At 34.4% G+C, this 21418-nt stretch overlaps 1 protein-coding gene across 1 annotated transcript in view; it reads right to left on the reverse strand.

Moving 5' to 3' along the window:
• The window catches only part of LOC123677600 (adenylate cyclase type 3), a 72140-nt gene that overhangs the window by 29484 nt on the left and 21238 nt on the right, over window positions 1–21418 (reverse strand). Inside the window, exons 3-4 of the mRNA XM_045614222.1 lie at window positions 12742–12891; window positions 9298–9413 (exon numbers count right to left, since the gene is read on the reverse strand). Coding sequence (XP_045470178.1) covers window positions 9298–9413; window positions 12742–12891 — 266 coding nt within the window. The remainder of the gene's footprint in view (window positions 1–9297; window positions 9414–12741; window positions 12892–21418) is intronic.

Below are 21418 nucleotides of genomic sequence, written 5' to 3' on the forward strand. Positions count from 1 at the left end.
TCCCATTGAATGAGGTTGGGGACGTGGTCTCAAATCGGAATGTGTAACACTTCACTCCATAGGTCCCAAAACTTCATAGTTATGGGTGATTTGTGAATTACTCTTTGCATTAGAAAGATATGAGTTCAGTAATAGAGTGACGAGAGCTTGATACAGTTGTTAACGTGTTATAATGACCACTCTATTGAAACTCTATAATTGGTGTTTTCAAAACGAGAAGAACAGTGGTCGAATTACTAATAAAATTGACCAGATATCTAATATGATCCATTTTTGAAAATTTCAACATTGATCTTCAATGAACCACAGTGGAGCTGACTCTGAAATTCTAATGCTCAATTTTATAGAGAAAATTCTTTAATCAGCAATGCAAATGACGATTTATATGGTCTATCGAAAGAGGATGAGAGGTTCAGAAAAGATAGTCAACATCATACAGGATAATGAGAATTATTATTTTGTGATTATATGAGAATCTGAATAAATAATTAACAGAGCGTCTGGAAGGAAGAATCCAAACTTGGTTTGATGTAGTAAGAACTTATTTCCAAATAAACCATATCCCTTCGAACAAAATCAAATTTGGCAAAATAATTACAGTTTCAGACTGTCACCTTGTGAATGAGAAAGGAAATACATTTAAACTACAATATAAACAAAACGCTCACACTCTTCTCAAGAAGAAATTGATCAAACTCTACCAGAAGAAGAGAAATTGTTGTCTTCACTGCATGAGAGTTAGGCGATACATAACACTTGTTAAATTTCCAACTTAGCCTCAGAGATTTCATTTATCGTACTAGTATGGTATTATGTATGATTTATAAATTGAATGGCAGAAAGGATATAAAGTCAGTAATAGATCAAAGTCAGTTTGATAATTTTTCAGTAGAGTTATAATACAAGCTATGGAAACTCTGTATAGTAAAAATGCTGTTCTTCTTGAAGAATCTAATTTATTTGTCGAAAAGTCACCTCCAACTGTCCTTCGACTGTTCAATACCTGTTCTGTAAACAGCTTTATCGTTGTTTTCGAAAAAGGTTACAAACTTGACGATCAGTTCTTCATTAGAGCCAAATTTCTTTCCCTGGATCACCTTTTCATCTTTGTTGTCGGTGGAGCGCAGTCTGATTAATACTTATCTGGCCATTGCTCTGCTTCAACAATATTTTTTCCCATAAAAACAGTGTTTTATCCATACACGAAACTCGTTTTTGTACCTTTTTCGTACAACAAATATTACGTCACTAAATCTTTAATATCTCGATCCATACTTGACTTTATGTTACGAATTTTCGACTCGCAGTTTTTGAAGCTCGGTACTAACGAGAAAAAAAGAGTAGGATCCCACTGGTGTTGCCATCTCTGTGTCAGGTTCGGAACTTATTGCGTGACGTTATACATCTGCTAAACGTGAAGATCCTTTTGAATCTTTGAGAATTCGTTGTAGTCATTGAACATAACTTACTAACATATTTTTTCTTTCCAAAATTGAAAGAAACATTTTTGGTGATTATTTCCGATGGAATTTATATTTGATATCCAATATACATATCATTCTCAATCTCTGGTACAAGCTTTTTGTTACTCCAACGTATCTTTCTGAGTAGACCTTTCCTCTGCATATTTTTTTTGTTGAAATCTCAAATATTCAGAAAACATACAAGGGCTACATTCTATAATACCCTATTTTGGTTAATGTATTTGGATAATTATCCAAATACATGTTCCCTATAAAGACACAAAAGTTGAATTAAATTTACAACCGAACGACGAAACAACCATTATGTAGCGATATATAGTAAAGATAGCTCATAAAAATGAGACAAGGACTCAGAAAATTATACTGTAGAGACGAGTCATGCAAATATATGTAAATCAGCTGCTGTTAATGGGTTCAATCGATGGAAACGACGTACGGAATTGAAGTTCCACAAGAAAACTCGATGTCGGATCTTAGTAGAAATACTTTCCTAAAACAGGAGTTCGAATAGACTCGAACAACGTTATCTTCCTCATTTTCGACGGATATTAAGTTCTGGCTTATCAATTGATTTTTAACTCTCAATTGGTTCATTTTTATTATATCTTATTTTATTTGATTCAGTTACTCTATTATTTTGAGGATATTGAAGACAACATAATTTTTATTCGATAGCAATGAAAAGATCTCATGTGAGATTTTTAAATTTGATTTTTCACTATTATTTTCGATTGTTCATGTAGGTACTCACTATCAAATATCCTCTTCAAAAGCGTTAAATATACCATACTGTTTCCGCTTTCAAACTGTTTTCGAGGAAAATCGAATGAAATGAATCGGTGTTTTGCCTTTATGACTTACCACGTCACGTAATGTCATCATGAATAATACTACCCATCGTGATTTTTAATGCGTGGCCTGCAAAACCATTACATAGATTCACTAAATCGATTTCGTTCAGAAATGATTCAATTGAGAGCTTTCATGAGGTACAGTGTTTTTCAAGCGAATACTATAGAAACATGCTTAAACGGAGTGTTCCTGATTTGGAGTTAAAAATAAAAATATCTGATTCCTCGGATCATTTCAATGAGAAAAAAGTCCTATGAACATGAGCCCGCAAATCATTTGTTTTCGAGATACAGTTGAAGTCCGTTAGGGGGTTGAAGTTTGATGTTATTTCTCTCAGCACCTTCATTTCACAAGATATTTAATTTGATTTTGGCATAAATATTCCACTTCAAATTTCCCATCATATGATATGCTAATTTTGAATGAAAATCTACAGGGTGATTTTTTCTAGAACAGTGCCTGCTTCTTTCCCCCAGAATTTTTTTTGGTGGATCACTGATAATTTAAGAAAATGTGATAAGAATCTACACTTTAGTTTTTTGTACTTTCGTCTGTTACCGATTCCGAGAAAAAAATTCAAAAAATTCTCTAGTAATCCTCACCAAAACCCAAATTATAAGATCCAGTTAGTAACCTGTGATTATTGAATTGATTTTAAGTTTTGGTACTTATTTAGCCAATCCGTAGCAGAGATTTTCAAAGATTCGATAAACTGGTAATATTATCAGGAAAAAATAGGACTACAAGAAACACGATTTATCTTGAAAACAAAGCGTTTTTTTAAAGGACATTTTTTTTCTTGAAATTTTTCAGAAATCTCTCATTTTCTCTTATATCTCCAATTGAGGAACACCCAGTATGATGAGCCTTATTGTTGATTTAGTTTATTCATTGTTGAATCACTTTATACGACGATGAATTCGTCTCGAAAAAAAAAATCTTGAATTATTTTAATGGATTCAGTTCAATGTTTGTTCTGCTTCTAAAAGCAAAAGTAGTGTTATGCTCTCCTTTTTTTCCAAATATTGCTTCGTCATTACTTGAATAATGTATTATAGTACCTTCATAAAGAAGGACATTCTTACATCGAATGTAAAATATTGATCCATCTTCATTTCTTGCAGCAGTTACATAGCGGGAAAAACATTCTACTGTCACATAAATATCGAAAGGACTGTTATATTTATTTTATATACAGAAGAAAACGTGCTACATAATTCGGAGAGGAAATTCGGTTTCCTTATGGAATTCACATAGATTGTCGAAGAAAATAACAAGTTGAAACTCTTTTCATGTTTCGAGCAAATCTCGACCACTTCTAGTTATTTCTGATCGATCCGAATTCTACTCCTTTTCAGATAGTCACAGAAAACTGTGGAGGGTGGCCAAATTGGTGGAAATATGGTGAAAGAAACGACTTCGAAGTGGTATCGTATCAATTGAATCTCAAATGAAAATTATTCACGGTCTGTTGGTTGAAATATTCCAGAAGGAATTGGAAATGTGATTGTGACAAAAAAACTTAATTGAAAATGTATTTTGAGAAACAAAAACTTGTTGGTTTATGATGAGTCAGTTGCGAAAACTTTCACACACTCAGGTCTTCGAGGTTGAAAGTTAATAAGTTAACAGAATGAGATTAGAATTCTGTTTTCATTGGATAATCCTTCTTCCACAAATGCGAACACGACAACTTGAGTTTATGCGTTATAATCTACTTTGCATGAATTGCTGAATCCCATTAAAATATTCATGCTTTATAAGCTTCACGAATTTGATTGACGGAATTCATATAAGACTTACACTTCATTCAATAAGTCCTGATCATTACCAGTCAAAATGAAAAAGATTCGTCACTTGTTCATTCTTCAGAAGGGCTTTTTGGGCCTACAAAAGCCAGTTTGACCATGGTTTTAATCGATTTCTGACAAGAGATATTATTCTTTTGCATTTGAGGATTTTTTTTTTAATTTCGGTACACAATCGATTCAATAACGTTAAGCAGTACACTAATGTATGGATAATCTGAACCACGTATTATCCGAAGTCTATAATCCGAACGACCCAATTGGTAAAATGATATGTATAATCCGAACACCGTGAACTCTGCAATCCGAAGGGAAGAATGAAATGTAGCAGATTTGATTCCTTCCAGTGAATTAGGAGAAGGACTAGATGAAGGTTTTAACGGAATTGCTGAATAAGAAAATCGTGCTATGATCCAATAAATGAAACAGAAAATCAAAAATGGACACGAGGTGATGCAGTTTTGCAATGGCTGTAGAGGTGGGTGGTAGTCGAAATAAATAAATCGTAGATGTCATACAATCAGCTTAGCTATTTTTGAACATAAGGCCATCGAAATATAAGTCGTTTTGTGTCTGCATCATAAAGTTATTCTCGATTAAACATGTCAGCTTATGAGCTTAATAGGGATGTTGCGTCATAAAATAAAATTAAATGAATTTAGGTTTTCCACATTAAAGGCCATTTTTAAAATACTAAAACAGTATTTTTATTATCTTATTTCTAGAATTCGATTTAATAGCACATGACTGCGAACGCCAATCAGAGCAAATTGACGTCATAGCACTGAAACGTTTAAAACATAGACAAACTAATCTTATCTAGAACTAGTTCATCCATGATTTAAAACGATATATTTAAGATTTAAGATGATATAATCAAACCGACTCGACTGTCAATATCAGCTGAAATAAGTTCAGTTTGACAGACCGTTAGCACGTGGTTATCATAGATAAACTAGTTAGTTTGTCCATGGTGGTGACTCTTTTATGCAGTGACGTCACCATAATACCATGAGAGAATGGAGCGTTTCACCGGGAATTCTGAAAACTTTTTTTATTTAAGTATTTTTTATTGATACCATTGGTGCTTATACAGGGTGTCCCTTAAAGACCACGTCAAACCGAGGGAGAATGTAGATCATTCATGCTATGACGAAATTTCCATTATAAAAGTCTTACCGTTTTCGAGATATTTTTTTTTTTTGAAAAATAATTAGTTTTTGCCCCTTTCAATAGCTTTGTCCTTACGGTTGGTACAATTTTACACCTTTTTGGTTAATTTTTTCAGTAAAATATTGCTGAAGAATTATTTGAACGGTTACATTAAAAACATCCTCCGAACATTTCAAAGGGGGGCTATGAGAAATATTTTTATTGGAAATTTTGGGAGTGAATTGTTTTGTTCATGAAGTTTAGCCCATCTACAAATTAAAAACAATTTCAAAATAAAGGCAACATCTTCATTCTCGTCATTTACGGGAGGCTTTAATTTTCTGCTTTAGTATAAAGGAATCTGGGCCTGGGCTTATCGAATGCACTCAAATACCTAAGTTGGCCGCTATTAGTGAAAGAACGTTCCGAGATTGGTTTCAACACGTCAAGAACGGTGATTTTGGCGTCAAAGATCAGCATGGTGGTGGGGGAGAAGAGGTTTTCGAGGAGCAGAATTGGAGGCATTACTTTATCAAGATTCATGTCAAAAGCAACAAGAATTGGCAGGATTATTGGGAGTGGCACAACAAACCATTTCAAAATGCATGAAAGTTATGGGAATGATTCCGAAACAAGGAAATTGGGTGCCGTACGAATTGAAGCCGAGAGATGTTGAATGGCGTTTTTTTTGCTTGCGAACAGCTGCTTGCAAAGTATTTCTGCATCGCATGAAAAATGGGTTCATTACGGTAATCCTAAGTGCAGAAATCAAAGGGATATCCCGGCCATGCTTCCACGTCGACGCCCAAACCGAATTTTCACGGTTCCAAAGTAATGCTCAGTTTTTGGTGGGACCAGCTCGGCGTAGTATATAATGAGTTGTCAAAACCGACTGAAAGAATCACAGACGATTGCTATCAAATGCAATTAATGCGTTTGAGACAAGCATTGAAAGACAAACGGCCGCAATACAACGATAGGCATGATAAAGTGATTAGACAGCATGGCAATGCTCTACCCCATGTTGCGAAAGAGGTCAAGACATACTTGGAAACGTTGAAATGAGAAGTCCAACGCGAGATTCGTACGCTGCCCCAAAGATGGGAGAAAGTAGTGGCCAGCGATGGACAATACTTTGAATCATACATTCATAACCAGCTTTTCACAATAAAGCCTCGAATTTCGGAAAAAAAAAGGCGGAAGTAAAGCTGTACGTCCATGTAATTGAAGAATGAAAAGTTTAAGGACATAAGTTCAGTCGAATATTTCTTTTTGAAATAACGCAAAGATTAACATTCTTACAGATCAGCATTTTCGTCTGTGTATTCGAAAACTGCGCGACTGAACGATCCCAATCTCATCTCAAACTCCCCTCTAGCTCTGCCTGAAACCGAATAAGTTCAAGTTTTCCCCCGGATTCAAGTTAGTCAGTCGAAAATGATCCCGAATATTTCTCACATAAATCAATAAAATACCAAGACGAGGGCGCATAAATACTCGGTCGACATGATGGAGCGAGAAATGGAAGGTATATATCCATTTTACGGTCAAGGATTTCACGAACGATCAATGGAGGGTGGATCCTATTTTCATTCATGAAAATGCTGTTGCAAAAATTACGACAGGAATCAAATTTTCTACTAATGGACAGTTGCCAAAATTCAATCTCAAATTCTGCCAGTTTTCGTTAATCCACCCCTTTTTTACTCAATTTGAATGAATTACATACTCAATATAAAAGTGAGGAAGAGTTATTCATTTTGTGGTTCCGAAAGTTAACATAAATAAAACGCTCTTTCACATGATATACGGATGGAATTTTTATTTCCATATAATGCTTGAACCTTGCCAATATTTAAATCTCTTCGGCGTGATAACTCACAGGACTCGGTCCTTGTGAGGTAATTTTCGATAACTCGCCGGCACATTCCAGCAATATCTCACCATTAACTCGATAGATATATTCATTTTGTGGTTCCGAAATTAAACAAAAATAAAAACATTTTCATACTCAAAATATGGATCAAATGTTTTCCCACAATTGCTATGAAAAGTAGCATATTCTTCATATCTTACTGCAAAACTATGAATTGCTCATACTGTGAGAATAGTATATTGTGCAACAATCGAAACTTTTCTCACGAGTGAGAAAAGGACTTTCTCCACATGTTCACACTATACTTTCCCTACAACTGAACAAATTTAAATAATTCAAGTAATGTACCTAATTCAATTCAATGGCCTTCGTTGATAGTCTCTGTTCATTTGTTGCGTTTCCATAGAAACGACTTCTCAAAAGCCCAATTGCATTTGTCTACCAAGCGAGGTGTGGGCAATGTGCCGTGTGGAATAATATTTCTCACAGTATGAGCAATACATAGTTTTGAAATTGAACAAGCTATGAAGAATACGCTACTTTCCATAACTGTTGTAGGAAAGTTTTATTCCTCACGGCACTTTCCCCGCACCTCGCTTGATAGACCAATGAAATTGGGCTATTGAAGTCGTTTCTGTGGAAATGCAAGAAATGCATTGATACTGTCAACAATAACAATCAGGTACATTACTTGTATCATTCAAGTTCAAGCGGTTGCAGGAAAAGTATGGTGTGCAACATATAGAGAAAGTCCTTTTTCTCACTTGTTTTTCACAACAAACTTCCACACTCGTGAAAAAAATTGAACTTTCCCCACTTGTTGCACAATATACCATTTTCTCAAAATCTGATTTTATTTGTCAATATCGTCACCTTCGAAAGAGACACATGTACTCCAATGCTCCCCTAATTTTTCAGTAGATCCTCTGTAAAAAGATTCGTCTTTGTTTTACTACAGCAAATTTTTAGTCCCAGGAGCATTCTTTCAATGTCAGCAAAAATATATCACCAAATCTGGAGAATAAGCTGGGTGGTCAACTAGTTAGAAGCACAATTCGTTCAATTTGAATTTTTTATTCATTACCGAATGCATTGTTTTAGTTTCTGTCAATTAGCTACTTACAAATGTTTTTTTGAGTTTAATGAATGCCCTTCATACTATCGAGAATTTTTCAACTGTCAACAGTCATTTAATTCCGGAGATATGCCAATGGTACATTTTGAAAACTCCACCTGTATGTTCAACAAATGACAACACTGAAAGATGTTAGTAGACTTCCCTATTGAAATGTATCTTATTGATATGCGCCCTTGGCCTAGTTAGCGTAGATCTTATTCCAAAGGATATATTTCAATCTTTATTAATTTGAAAATTGTGAGAAATTCAGGGTGAAATCAAATAAAACTATCTGGTCATTGAATATTGAAAAAATATTTACCGATATATCGTATAAACAGTCACCATGACATAGACCCTTATGAATTTGGGACACCCTGTACTCTATATCTAACTAGATTGGATTTGCTGTAAACAACTCATTTGATTGTGTTTCATTTTGTCAGCTGATAATTTCAGTAATACGTTATCAAAATCAATGAGATTTAATGAAAATGATAAATTCATATAAGGCTCCATATACAGTATTTATCTATCGCCAGTATACACATATCTCACGTAATACGTGATCCTGAGCCTAGGAGTTCGATTGAAGTGCTTTATGGCGTCGAATATACTCCATAACAGAATTTATGTGTAGACATAATGGCAGCTAAATAACCTCATAGCTTGATAAGTAGCAGGATTTTCGGAAGAATATTGATGATAAGTTCATTGACGTTAAGATGACAGGGTCCCGCTTTTGTTATCTGAATTTGATTGATTGACTTTTGAAAAGTTTCAATACTCCAGCAGGAATATTTTATTTTCAACTATTTCCCTTCCTGAGATATTTGAGTTCATTAAAATACACAGTTAGTGATTTCCTAATTTAACATAAATTCAGGTAGTATATCATTTAAGGTGAAACCTGATCAATATTTAAAGTGAATATGAGATCCGATGTATGAGTTCAGCAGGAGTGCCACTAAGTGGAAGGGTTGTGTTTCCGTGATAAATGTTCTTTACCTCACATTCTCATGTCGGCTCATATAGATCTTCTTGAACTGGCTATCAGCACGATCCAAATCCTGCCGCATTTGTACTGCAACGTGTTCAGGTAACACAGAGAGCAGGAGTTGTTCCTGCGAACAAAGAAGATTATGAGGAAAGCCAATAATTTATTGAAAAGAATTGGGGCAAGATCAATGTTGAATCCTGTTTTGTACTTTCATGGATTATTTTTATGAAATAAGATTTTCAAAAAATTTTAAAATCATTTTAAGTGGTCTTTCATTAAACGTTCACTGAGGTAAGTTGCAAAATGGCGAAAGCGCTCCATAAAAAAAAATCAATTCGCCTTATACAGGATAATTTTGAATGAATGCGGTAAATTTGAGGTGTTGAGACTCAGACGAGAATTAATGGAAATTACTCAAATAATTTTTTGTTCTCAGTCCATTTCCCTCCCTGTTACTGCCCTTTGAAATTGAAATTTAGGGAAAAATAGGCTACGGTCAAATGTAGTCCTATTAACTCATATCAAGTAGATTGGATTCTAATAAAGTCTCAACGATAAATATATTCTTCGTCAAATTTTTCATTTTTTCTGGTTTTCCACTTCAACAGGTAGTAACTCAAGTGAGAAGGTGATCGAAACAAAAAAAAATTATTTATCTTTCAAAAATAAACTGGAATCCTAACATCAAATACTCAATTATATGGATTCACTAGAAAAAAGAAAAAACTTACAGTTGGCCATGAACTCTCATATATGAAAAAATATCACCAAAAAAAATTTAATTTCTGAATAGGTACAAGTATTTTTTTGAAATACCAATAGAAGGTGTGCCAGTTATAAAACTTGGATTCTCGAAGAAATAGAGTTATAGTCAATGGTGCGAGTGTCTTGGGACAGTTCTCTTAGCAAACCAGTAAAAAAACCGGTATTCAAATAAGTAACTGATACAAGAAATTTTGATATTTGCTCTTGAGTTGTATTTCTATAAAGTCTCAATCTCGCATCATAAAACAATACTCAACGTGCATATTTCCCATATAAGGCTCTAGCCAAATTCTTTTGTATTCTTTCGATACGATTGATGTCTTTGTAATAAAAGTTATTCCAAATCGGGGTTACATATTCATTATTCCTGCGAACAAAAGGAAAATAAGAAACTTTCAGGGTTTCCTCACTTTCTGAATGCATACGAAATTTTCAGAATGAAACATAGCATTCTCAAACCCCTGTAATAAATGATAATGATAATTCAGATAATTCATTCCAAAACCTCATCAAATGCTTTCACTCTTAGAATCAACATCAAGAAAGAGATAGAGAAGTGCTTACGATATTGATATTTTCAGTGTTATGTGTGCACTTGATAAAATGTAAGGACACGTAAGTAGCGCAAGGAACAAATTCAAATAGGAACGTATCATCCTGAAACCCCCAAGCATCTTAAGAATTTCTCAATGCAAAATGAATTTGAATGTCATCCGCTTGAGATTCAAAGTGAAAAGAAGTGGTCTTGAATGAGAACCCTGAGGTACTTCCGATTAAACCCTTTTAACGAACGAATAATCATCCTTCATGATAACGAATTGAATTATATCGCTTCTGAACAACTTGACCCAACAGATTCGATATGAAAGCCTTTATTTCGTCGAAGTACCTAAAATCATTTGGGTACATTAAGGAATACCCTGCATGCCTCTAGAGTTCATAGAGTGTTGCTCATTCACGACAAAAAATTCTACCAACAAAGTCACAAATTTGAGAGAAAAATTTCGAAAAACAAAAATTTCATTTTTTATTTTATTCCGAAAAGAACTCCAAGATGGATGGAATGTAAACTCAATAACCATTCATCCGTTCAATGTACACATTATTGAATAACAAAGATGAGTTAACGGAAACGATGTAATATATTCTCATTCCTTTCATAAAACTCAGTTGATCGAGGAACAATAAAAGGAAGACGTATTGTAGTACGGTTGATGAAAGAGAAGGATTCCTTTTCAATTCATTTTACTGCTCCATATCCTTCTGAGATTCTCTCTTGGTGCTGACAACAATTCATCCAATTTTCGTCTGGTTTCAGGCCTTTAATTGAATTTGCTTTCAAGCCAGAAAATTGGATATATCTGTCGTACAGATAGAAGTGAAATTTAGTTAATTATTTCAGTTCTTCTCAGCAACCAAGATACCTACACCGTTATTGGCTTAAATAAAGTGAAATTTAAAATAAATATTGGATGAGAATATCCAATAGAGAATATTGAAATATCGAGTTAGATGAAATGAATTTGCTTCTCCTTTGAGGTTTCCTTTTTTTGTAGTTTTATATTTCGTACAAAAGATGATTTTTAATTTCAATATTTCTTTAAAGTATTTTCACTATTTCAGTATCGTAATGAGTTCATTACAGTTCTAAAAACAGTGCTGTAATGAACTCATTACAGCATCGTTTTCAGATATATTTTGTTTTGTGGTTGTCTATGCTGACTTCCAATCCTATCAAATTTCAACAAACGTCAATAATTGTCAATATAATGTATGTTGGATATAGTGGTATGATTTGATACATTTTTCGCAAATTCTCTTAATTCTGGTAGTGTTGAATCGATTTCGTCAGATATAGTTCACGAATTTAATGGGTAATTGTTAATTATGTCATACGATTCACATTATTCAATTTCCGTAATCTCTCAATTTTCGTAACAGTCACACCAACTGCCAAGATACAATACAAAAGTCACTAGGATGTATAATCTGAATTTTTCATTGAATTTCGACAATATTTCGCAAAACTTGACTGTTTAATATCGTCTAATACTCGTTGCAGAAGGCAATTCGCATTCGTGTTGGAATAGGAGCCCATTCTGCAACTTGTTTTAGAATATACTATTATCAAAATTAACAATCACTCCAAGGTTTTTAAGAATTCACCTTAAATTCGATCGAATGAAAAACCACCTTGAGATACCTTTATATTTAAAATTATTCTTTGATATAGAAGGAAATGAAATTTATTATAATGAATTCACTATACTTCAAAGTCAATATTTCAGTTCCCTATGGATTTGAGAGGAATATCGACAAAAAAAATTCTCAATTTTTCAATCAGACAGCTGTGTAAATTGTCGATACTCATGAATTCATCAATAACCATCATATAATATAAATATTTGTTGGTTTTATTTACAGATTTCACGCATTTTTCCTGTGGAAAGTTCAGTAGAAGTTAATTTTTCCTCGTCAATTAATCAAAATAATATTCGGGAATATAAACCACAAATCAACAGTGATGAACGAGGAGATGAAAATAAACGAAAGCGACGTGAACAGAAAATAAACAAGAGCTGAAAATACCTAGAGGTCCAGAAAATTGAATAATCAGCTCAACAGCGCACGAATACGCTTTCTCGGCTTAATTTGGGATGAATGAAATAAAAAACTGATAATCTTACCTGTTCGGCACTCTGCTCCTCGATTACAAGCTTAACCTCCAAAGACTGACGGGTCTCTAGAAAAGCTGCTCGTTTTTGCTTGTCTTCAATCACGTACCAAGTTAATCCGAGAATTATAGCCGTGAGAACCAGAAGGAAATTCGAAGTGTACTGAAACAATAAAGAAAATTGTCTAATTTGATGCAATAAGATGTAGCGAAAAAATGATTTTCCGGCAAATCAATTATTGATTTCCAGAACGATGTTGACTTTGTTAAATATTCAATAACACTCTTAAATGTAGGATGTATCCCTATAAAGAGTTAAGCATTTTGTGGTGTCGAAAGTATACGTGAATGAAACACATTTTCATTTAGAATATCGATTTATTTTATTATAATGCTTAGACCTTGGTGGTCTTTTTGGGACACCCTTTATTGGTACCTAAATATAAATCTGCGGTCTCCATTCATCTTGAATTAATGAGTCAACTTTTTTTGGGAAACATGAAAATTTGCTTTTAAAGCTTCTGCAGTATTCTTTAAATTGGATAATTGTTCGATTTAGTCGAATTCTGCGATACATTATGTTCATTTTCTTAATTTAATTACTACTTTTAATAGTTAGATGGTGAACTGGTAATAAAACTATAGAAGCACATCTTTCAGCTAATAAACATTTTATCGACCATAAAACCAACTTCTACACTCTCATTTTCTTTATTTTTGTCCAAGCTATATCCAGTTCACGTATCCCTTAACTGTTGAATAAATAACATCAATTTACCCTTTGGAGAAAACGTGCAATTTCTCTTACAATGTATTTGATTCAGGAGGAAACATAAGTGCATCAAACAAAAAAATTAACCTATAGCAAATGAGATCACAGAGAAAACTAAGAAGTTCTCAAGAAAATGATGGGGACTTTGAGAAAAAGTAAAGAGCTCTCGTCGGTTCATAAATGTTTATATGACTGGAAAACTAAGGATGGAAATAATAAGCTCGTTGCCATGTCAATGGAGCTTAGAGGATGAAAGCACAAAGCAATGATTTTTTGTGAGGATTCTTACTTTTTCTTTTACGGGATGAGAACCTCATTTGGCGGAATTGGAATCTTCTCATGTCGGTGAAATATTCGCAGAAGAGTCTCAGATAGAAACACAAGAATTATTTACTTGATATTTTTCCTCCCTGATAACATAAAAAAAATTTTATCCAAGAAAATCAGACGAAGATGAAAGGTCATTTTAAGATGGATAGTCAAAAGCAATAGTTCAATGATTCATTATGATTTAGATATTCATCTATTATTTGAGATATGATTCCCAGAAGGCCATATTTAATTCTCAAATTCAACAAATAATAAACGGAAAACACTCAACTAAAAATTACGTCACTGCATACTCTGGTAATTGTGAAAATTATCTATTTTTAGCATTTCTTGAATAGACGGTCATTCTTGTATAACTGTTTGTTTGTCCTTTATACTCCCACACTATTCATCCGATAGTCAAGGAACTTTGGAGGGTTGATGAGTACACTTTAGCAAAGGTTTATGACATAAGCGACACAATGAAAAGTTCTTGAAAACTTTCCTGAAGAGATATGACACCATCGCATTCGCCCTTTTGTCATGCTTATCTCTTTGAATTGAATCAGGTCAGTTCGAAACATACTTCCTAAGAAAATGAATGGCTCTGTATAAGAATGATATTGTGAGTTATAATATCATAATTAATTTTCTTGGAATACTTTCCGTCTGAAATTGTAACGAGCAAATGGATAAGCTAGTTGAAATCATCCAAAGCGACCAAAATATCGAAGATCAGCTGGCAAAAGTTATGGCATCCGTATTTTAGGACGTGCATAGTATATATTGTTTATTGACATGTTATTGGATAGATTGAGTGCTGAAATCAAGTGAAACGTTCTGAAATGCAAAAAAAAATCTCTCTCAACAAGACAATGCTCCTTGTCACAAATTGATAAAAACTATGGTCAAATTGGACGAATTGCACATCCACTTGCTCAATCGCCCATCTTATTTTCAATATTTGGGGCCAAATAACTACTAGCTATTTGCAGACCTCAAAAGAATATTCAGGAAAAGAAGTTTGGCTCTAATGAAGAGCCTACTTCAAAAGCAGAGTGGATTTATTACTCTTGAAGGGGACTGTGTTACGAATGAAGTCGAATTTTTCAGAAAAAATGAGTTTATACTGGCTAGGCTTGGATCTTATTTAGTGAAGTGATCTATATCGGTACAAATACGGTGTTTTTTTTCTTCTTCTTCTTCCGTCTCTATAATAGGAAAGATCGCCTGTTCATTCTTCTACTCTTGCCTACTGTGCGCTCAGGTTGTCGCTCCATTTTTTCCTAGGCTTTCCTTGATCTCTCTAGTTGAGATTTGTCATGTGACTGAGGACGTTTATTACCTGCTACTATCATACGGCAAGACTTATTTACATTGAGCTTCAATCCATTCGTATTAAACCATTTTTCAGCACTGGCCAAGGTCTCGGCCCCTCTGATTTCAAGATCTGTTCTCCTAAACGAGTCATTCACAAAGCTCGCATCATCTGCATGCATTGAGGTCAGGAAACACGGCACATTAATCGGTGAGTCGTTGACGTATATTAAAACCAGTAAGGGACCTAAAATTGATCCCAGCGGCACCCCATACTTTAAAATTTTTACTCCGATACCTCGTTGTTCCACGAGACCACCTGTGTCCAATTTTTCAGATATGACTCGAAAATAGCCAACGCTTTCTCTCTAACTCTATAAATTTCCATCTTCTGAAGAAGTATGTCCCTTTCGACACTATCAAATGCCTTCGAGAGGTCACAGGTCAACACTTCAACTAATCTTTGCTGTCATAGTTGATTTTCCAGTTCTAAAACTATGGTGACTTTGATTGAGTACTTAAGACCTGTCTAGAAACTCTAACAATCTTCACTTCAATATTTCCTCTAATATCTTAGAAATGGTGGGCAGGATAGTTATTGGTCTGTAATTAGTGCATTCGTCTTCATTGCCACTTTTATAGATGGGAATTACTCTTGCGAACTTCAGGACTTCAGGAAAAATTCCCTGCTCAAGACATTGATTGAAAATAAGACACATAACTTTAGCGATCTTTGGGTAGATCCTTTTCATCAGTACCACTTTCATTCCGTAGATATCCTCAGTTTTCTTATTTTTGAATCTTTTGATAATCTGATTCAGCTCATCGATCATCATCGGGTATCCTAGAAGGAGTTGTTCTCATCAAATTTATTGCCCCATCAGCAGAAGGTGTGCTCTGTTTTGAAATCATCTGTCCTATGCTAGAAAAAAAAAACAATTTAGCTCATCTGGAGTTAATTTACTCTCGTCTTCTCTATTCAATTTTGATCTAGCAGTTTCCAGTCTTATAACTTTCCATATGGCTTTTGTTTTTTCTTCTGATGAGTTTATTTGCTCCCGGTGAACTCTCTTCTTTTCAAATGTGTAACTTTCTCTTTATGAAGTAAAATATTCTACAGCAAAATTGATGGCTTTAAATGCAAATAAATTTTCGTATGCAATAGTAAATGAATAGATTTGACTATTCACAATTACTACACCTGTTCCTCTAACAGGTGTTTAGCATTTACCATTGAATTCATCATTACTGGAAATCGGTTCATTTCAATATTGCGAAACTATTGCGTTCTATTTATCGCATTCAATTCGATTGCCAACATACGGTGCATAATATCGTTTCTGTGAATGAGATGACTAATTCGGGGGAGAATCTAGATAATCCAATCAGAATCCAAACCCGATGCATCTCACAATCACAAACTGAATCACATGAGTGATTGATTGTCGACTAAATGCGATCCAAGTGATTTGGAGGTGGTCTTTGTTCCTGATTAGTTATTAGGTTAGAGAAGAAGAAATTTAGTATTTCGAGGTATTTTTTTCAACTAGGCATATTTCTTTCCTAATTAGACACATCGGATTATACAAAACGGTGATGTAAAGGTTAATACTACTAACGCTTCTTCGATGTTATTTTACTTGGTACAGTCCTGGAAGTACTTCGAGTATGGAGGTCACAAAGGAAGAATCTTGACTTATTTTACATTTTATTACCTAAACGATATAAAAACTGCGATGTCTACGGGGTCGATACACTTTTGGTTCGTGTTGCACAGTGGTTTCAACTATTCCATTATGATGTAGTGGAGGTGAATGATGCACCACACTCAGGCAAACCTGTCGTTGAAAATTCGATAAAATCATCGTAAATATCAAGACATACCGTCATGCCAGCAGTGGTAATATCACCTAAAAGCTGAACATCGATCATAAAATCGTTTTCAACCTTTTGCAGAAGGCTGGATTAAAAAAAAACTTGATGTTTGGATTCCTCACCTCTGCGAATCGCCACAAAATCGACCCATTTCTGAAGCTGATGGGGACTGGAGTTAAAAAATGAGTCACTGACGACAATGATTGTGACCTACCTGATCGTTTGATGGAATTAGTAGGGAATACTATACTATGAGTTACTCTTCTATGGTCAAACGCTCAATTCTATCCTCTGCTATGAATAACTCGACTGTTTGTAGCTGGGGATCGAGCATAAGCAGCCAGCATTGGTGAATAGAAGAGGAATCATATTTTATCAGGTCAACGCCAGGACGCATATATCTTGATGACGCACTAGAATCTCCTGGAGCTCGAATGGAAAATTCTTATGCATCCACCCTATAATCTAGACTTGACACCAAGTAACTACCGGTATCTAGCACTTATTCCTGTCTATGGCCAACTCTCTTCAGGATGCAAATATGGCCTGTATTGAGGCCAAACAAAATTGGATGCCTGAGTTTTTTGCCAAAAGGGACAAGAGATTCTACAAGAGGTGCATTATAAAGTTGGATTTTTGTTATTAAATTGGATTATTGTAACACTTTTTATGAATCATTGAATTAAATACAAGAATAGAAAATCACTCTTTTCGCAACCAAATATTTATACTACCTTATTGATATTGCGAATTAGGAAATATCCTAAGTGCTTTACATTCCAGGAATCAATAGAATTTTCGAATTGTCTCGAAATTCTCAGAAGCTCGACTTATACGAGAAAACTTTCTTGGATTAGTTTGCTAAAAAAACTAATTTAAAACTAACAACTCTTCAAAATCCGAGTAGATTCAACTCAAGAATATATAGGTGCAGTATCTATCCCATTACGAACATGAAGCTACTTCAAACATCGAAACATCAATACTATAAAATGAACAAACGCCAACTCAATAGGAGGGAGATATATGAAGACGTTACCTCGAAGCTGTTGATGCAGATGAACTTTGAGATGACAGAATCAACAGCATACTTAGCACCGGTCTGAAATGAGATGCTGGAAGTTTGAATACTCTTGGTAATTTGTGAGTATAACGCTCATAATTTGAATAATTAGGAGACAAATCCACAAATTCCGCATTTTATATTTTTTTCGGATTGTTAGAAGTTGTTTCGAGATGAAATATTACTTTTATGTTTATTTTATGTTGGATTATCAAAAGGAAGTATAATTGGCTTGTATTCAATATTTCATGTCTAGATGCATTTTTCATTGTTATTTGTTGAATATTAAGATAGATCCTTAATTATTTCTGCCGATAAAACATCGTAGTTTTACTCGATGCGTACGATGAATGGCCTTACAAGCATTCAGTTGATTTCTCACCAGGTGAGTCTAAACATTAATTTATCCGAGGTATATTGTCAAATATGAGATTGATTTTGTAAAATAAGACAAGATAGTTTTCAGTTTTTCAGATATTGAGGATATATGGTGAAAAATACCTCTCCAACCATCTTAATATTTTGATGAATCTAATGCTAATTTCTGTGAAAAATTATACTTTTCCCCTTGTCGCCAATATTTTGTCTTCGATTTTGAACTGTTTGCTTATATTCGCATCAACAAATAGCTTCTGAAAGAAGCAAATTCTTATATTGAAATCAAATAGCATGAGAAGATGTAATCGGTTCTGGCCATCATCAAATAAGAGCCTTATCCGATTACAGAATCGATCAAAGTCCCATCGAACTTTTAATTAACTAAACCCATCCAATTGAAGTTCTGATTACCATAGAGACTTCGATTATTGTAATAATCGAGTATAAGTTCGGGTATATTCTGGGAATGTTGCATTTTAGAACCGTAATTTGATCGTGAAATTGGAAATTCATCCCTAGGCAATTTTCAGAAGAATCTGTCACCTAAAATAGATCTCAAATGAAAATCGAATGGTTAGAGAATAGATTCGAACAAAGTCACATCGAACTTCGAATTGCTCAGCCCTATCCAATTGAAGTTTTGATGACCATAGAGATTTAGATTCTTGTAATCAGATTTATGTTCAAGTAGATTCTGGTAATATTGCATTTTAGAATTGGAACGTTAACTAAGTATTTGAAAATGAAGTAGTGTTTTCATGGCACTTGTAGTGTTTTGTGAAAAATCGACATTTTGAGCTTCAAAACAACCATGCTTGTGGCTTCCTTCCTAACTAACTTACGCATGAATATTTCGAGAACTAATGCATAAAATGAAAAAACAATTACTGTGCTGAAATCAGTATAAAAATACCTTCAATTTGAGGTATCACTCACCCCATCTTCCCTATTCAAAAATTGGGGGTGGGGGTTGTAGCAGCAAGGGTTGAAGCGCTATGCGTCCGTAACCTACATCTTAAGTTGTCCCCCTCGAAACAGAAATCGACCTATCCGAGCATTTCTATCGAAAAACTTTATTTCGTCTGTAATCTCGTCTGTTGCGTTTTCAAATGGCCACCCTGTATATTAAGTATAAGGATTTCCTAAACAGAGTTTACAGCAATTTTAATGAATACTGGTAATCCCAACAGCTTAAGAAGGAACACCACCACGTGACTGCTCAGTTCTTAACAAAATTAGAGCTGTTTCTTTTCACAGATCAGCGATTTTTATGCGGTTTTCACATAATTACCTCAAACAATAATCTACAAGGTAGAAAGTAAATATTTTCAATTTGCGAATGAAAAATTTTGGTAATTTTGAATTTTTTGCGAGAAAAAATTATGATATGAACTTTTTACAAAGCACGGATATTTTTTAAAATATTCGTGAGAAAGAACTACCAAAAATCAACACAACAGTGCAACATCGTACAGTGCTGACCTCTACTAATTTGCTTTGAGAAAAGAAAGAAGATGTACAACTTCGTACACCGTACGAAGTTTGGTCATCGAAGGAACCCCAGATGGGAGAGAATGGGTACCAGAACGCGACTGATAAGCGAAAAACCACTTGGTGGTAATCCCTCTTAAATTGTGGCATCCTTCATATTGAAGATATCGGTCAACTCAGCAACAAATTTAATAAGGAGAACCGAACTATCTCCTCGAGTTCCTCGATTATTATGGTTAATTTATCTGTCTCTACAGTTCAATCAAATTTAGATGAGACACAAGATACCGAGGTTAACTATAATTCCGATATCTTATTATTCCGAGTGTTTCATTGGGATAAATCAAGGCAGATTCCATAATTAGATTAGGACACGAGTGAATAACTGAATGGGAATGTGGTAACCCCTTTTGATTTACTTGGAGTTCCCTCCTGTTACGGACAGAATATTGATTACCAATTTTGACGCCACCCTTATTGAGAAAATTTTGACTTCAAAAAAATATAGTGAATGAGGACTTACAGTCGAAGTGACCATACTATTGTCTGCTACATTTCTTCAGTTTTCAACGGCATTTAGACAACAATGTTTATTAACTTCAGATAACAACATCATCCTCTGATATTTCAAGTCAATAACATCAACCACATGTTTCATAACAGATTAAATTATGGAAACTGGGATTATTACTTCAACAAACAACTGATTCATAATGTGAGAGTTATAGTTACGGTTTGCCTATTATATTTCGGTAATGAATAGAATTACACACTATCTTTTGAACGGCTTCATTGTTCTTCAAACAATTTTCTATGAAGATTGATGCTCTTTCAATACGTTCAAAACAATTTTGAACAATTTTTTCGACTCGTGGGTAGGATTCTGTAAGAGATTCGTTATGTCGTCGAGTCGGCTCTATTCGTAACGCCATAGCGAAGCGACGTCGTAACAAATTCCTTACAGAATACTTAGGTAACTCCAAAATATTATGGATTTTAAAGGCTGCCTCTTCTTTAGGTGAGGTGCCTCTTCTTTAGGTGAGGAAACAAGATGTCATTGAATGCTAAATTAGGATTAAATGGTGTCTAAGCCATAAATTCTACTTTTGACCACGTATAAATTCACTTGTTCGAATTTGTTTCGAAGTATGAGAGCTGTCGTGGTCACGATGAAGGATGACCCCTCTGTGCGTTTTTTTTTATTTCCGCAACACTTCAATAAACAAATAGTCGTGTACTTCTCAGAATTGACTGTTCTACGTTCCTCTATTTGAACAGTAGCCACATGTCCCGCATGTCCGGTTATTGCTAGAGAACAGACGACCATTTGATTCGAACAACTTTTATTAGTTTTGGTTTATCTTGGAAGACCTTTTTACAGACGACTGCTGCTTAGTTTCGGCCTCGGTTTCGCTGGTTTATTTACATATATCCGAATTTGTCTTTCGGAGCACCACTATTAAGTTTTTTGAGCATTCTTCGAGA

This window comes from Harmonia axyridis, chromosome 4, assembly GCF_914767665.1.
Source record: "Harmonia axyridis chromosome 4, icHarAxyr1.1, whole genome shotgun sequence".
NCBI lineage: Eukaryota > Metazoa > Arthropoda > Insecta > Coleoptera > Coccinellidae > Harmonia > Harmonia axyridis.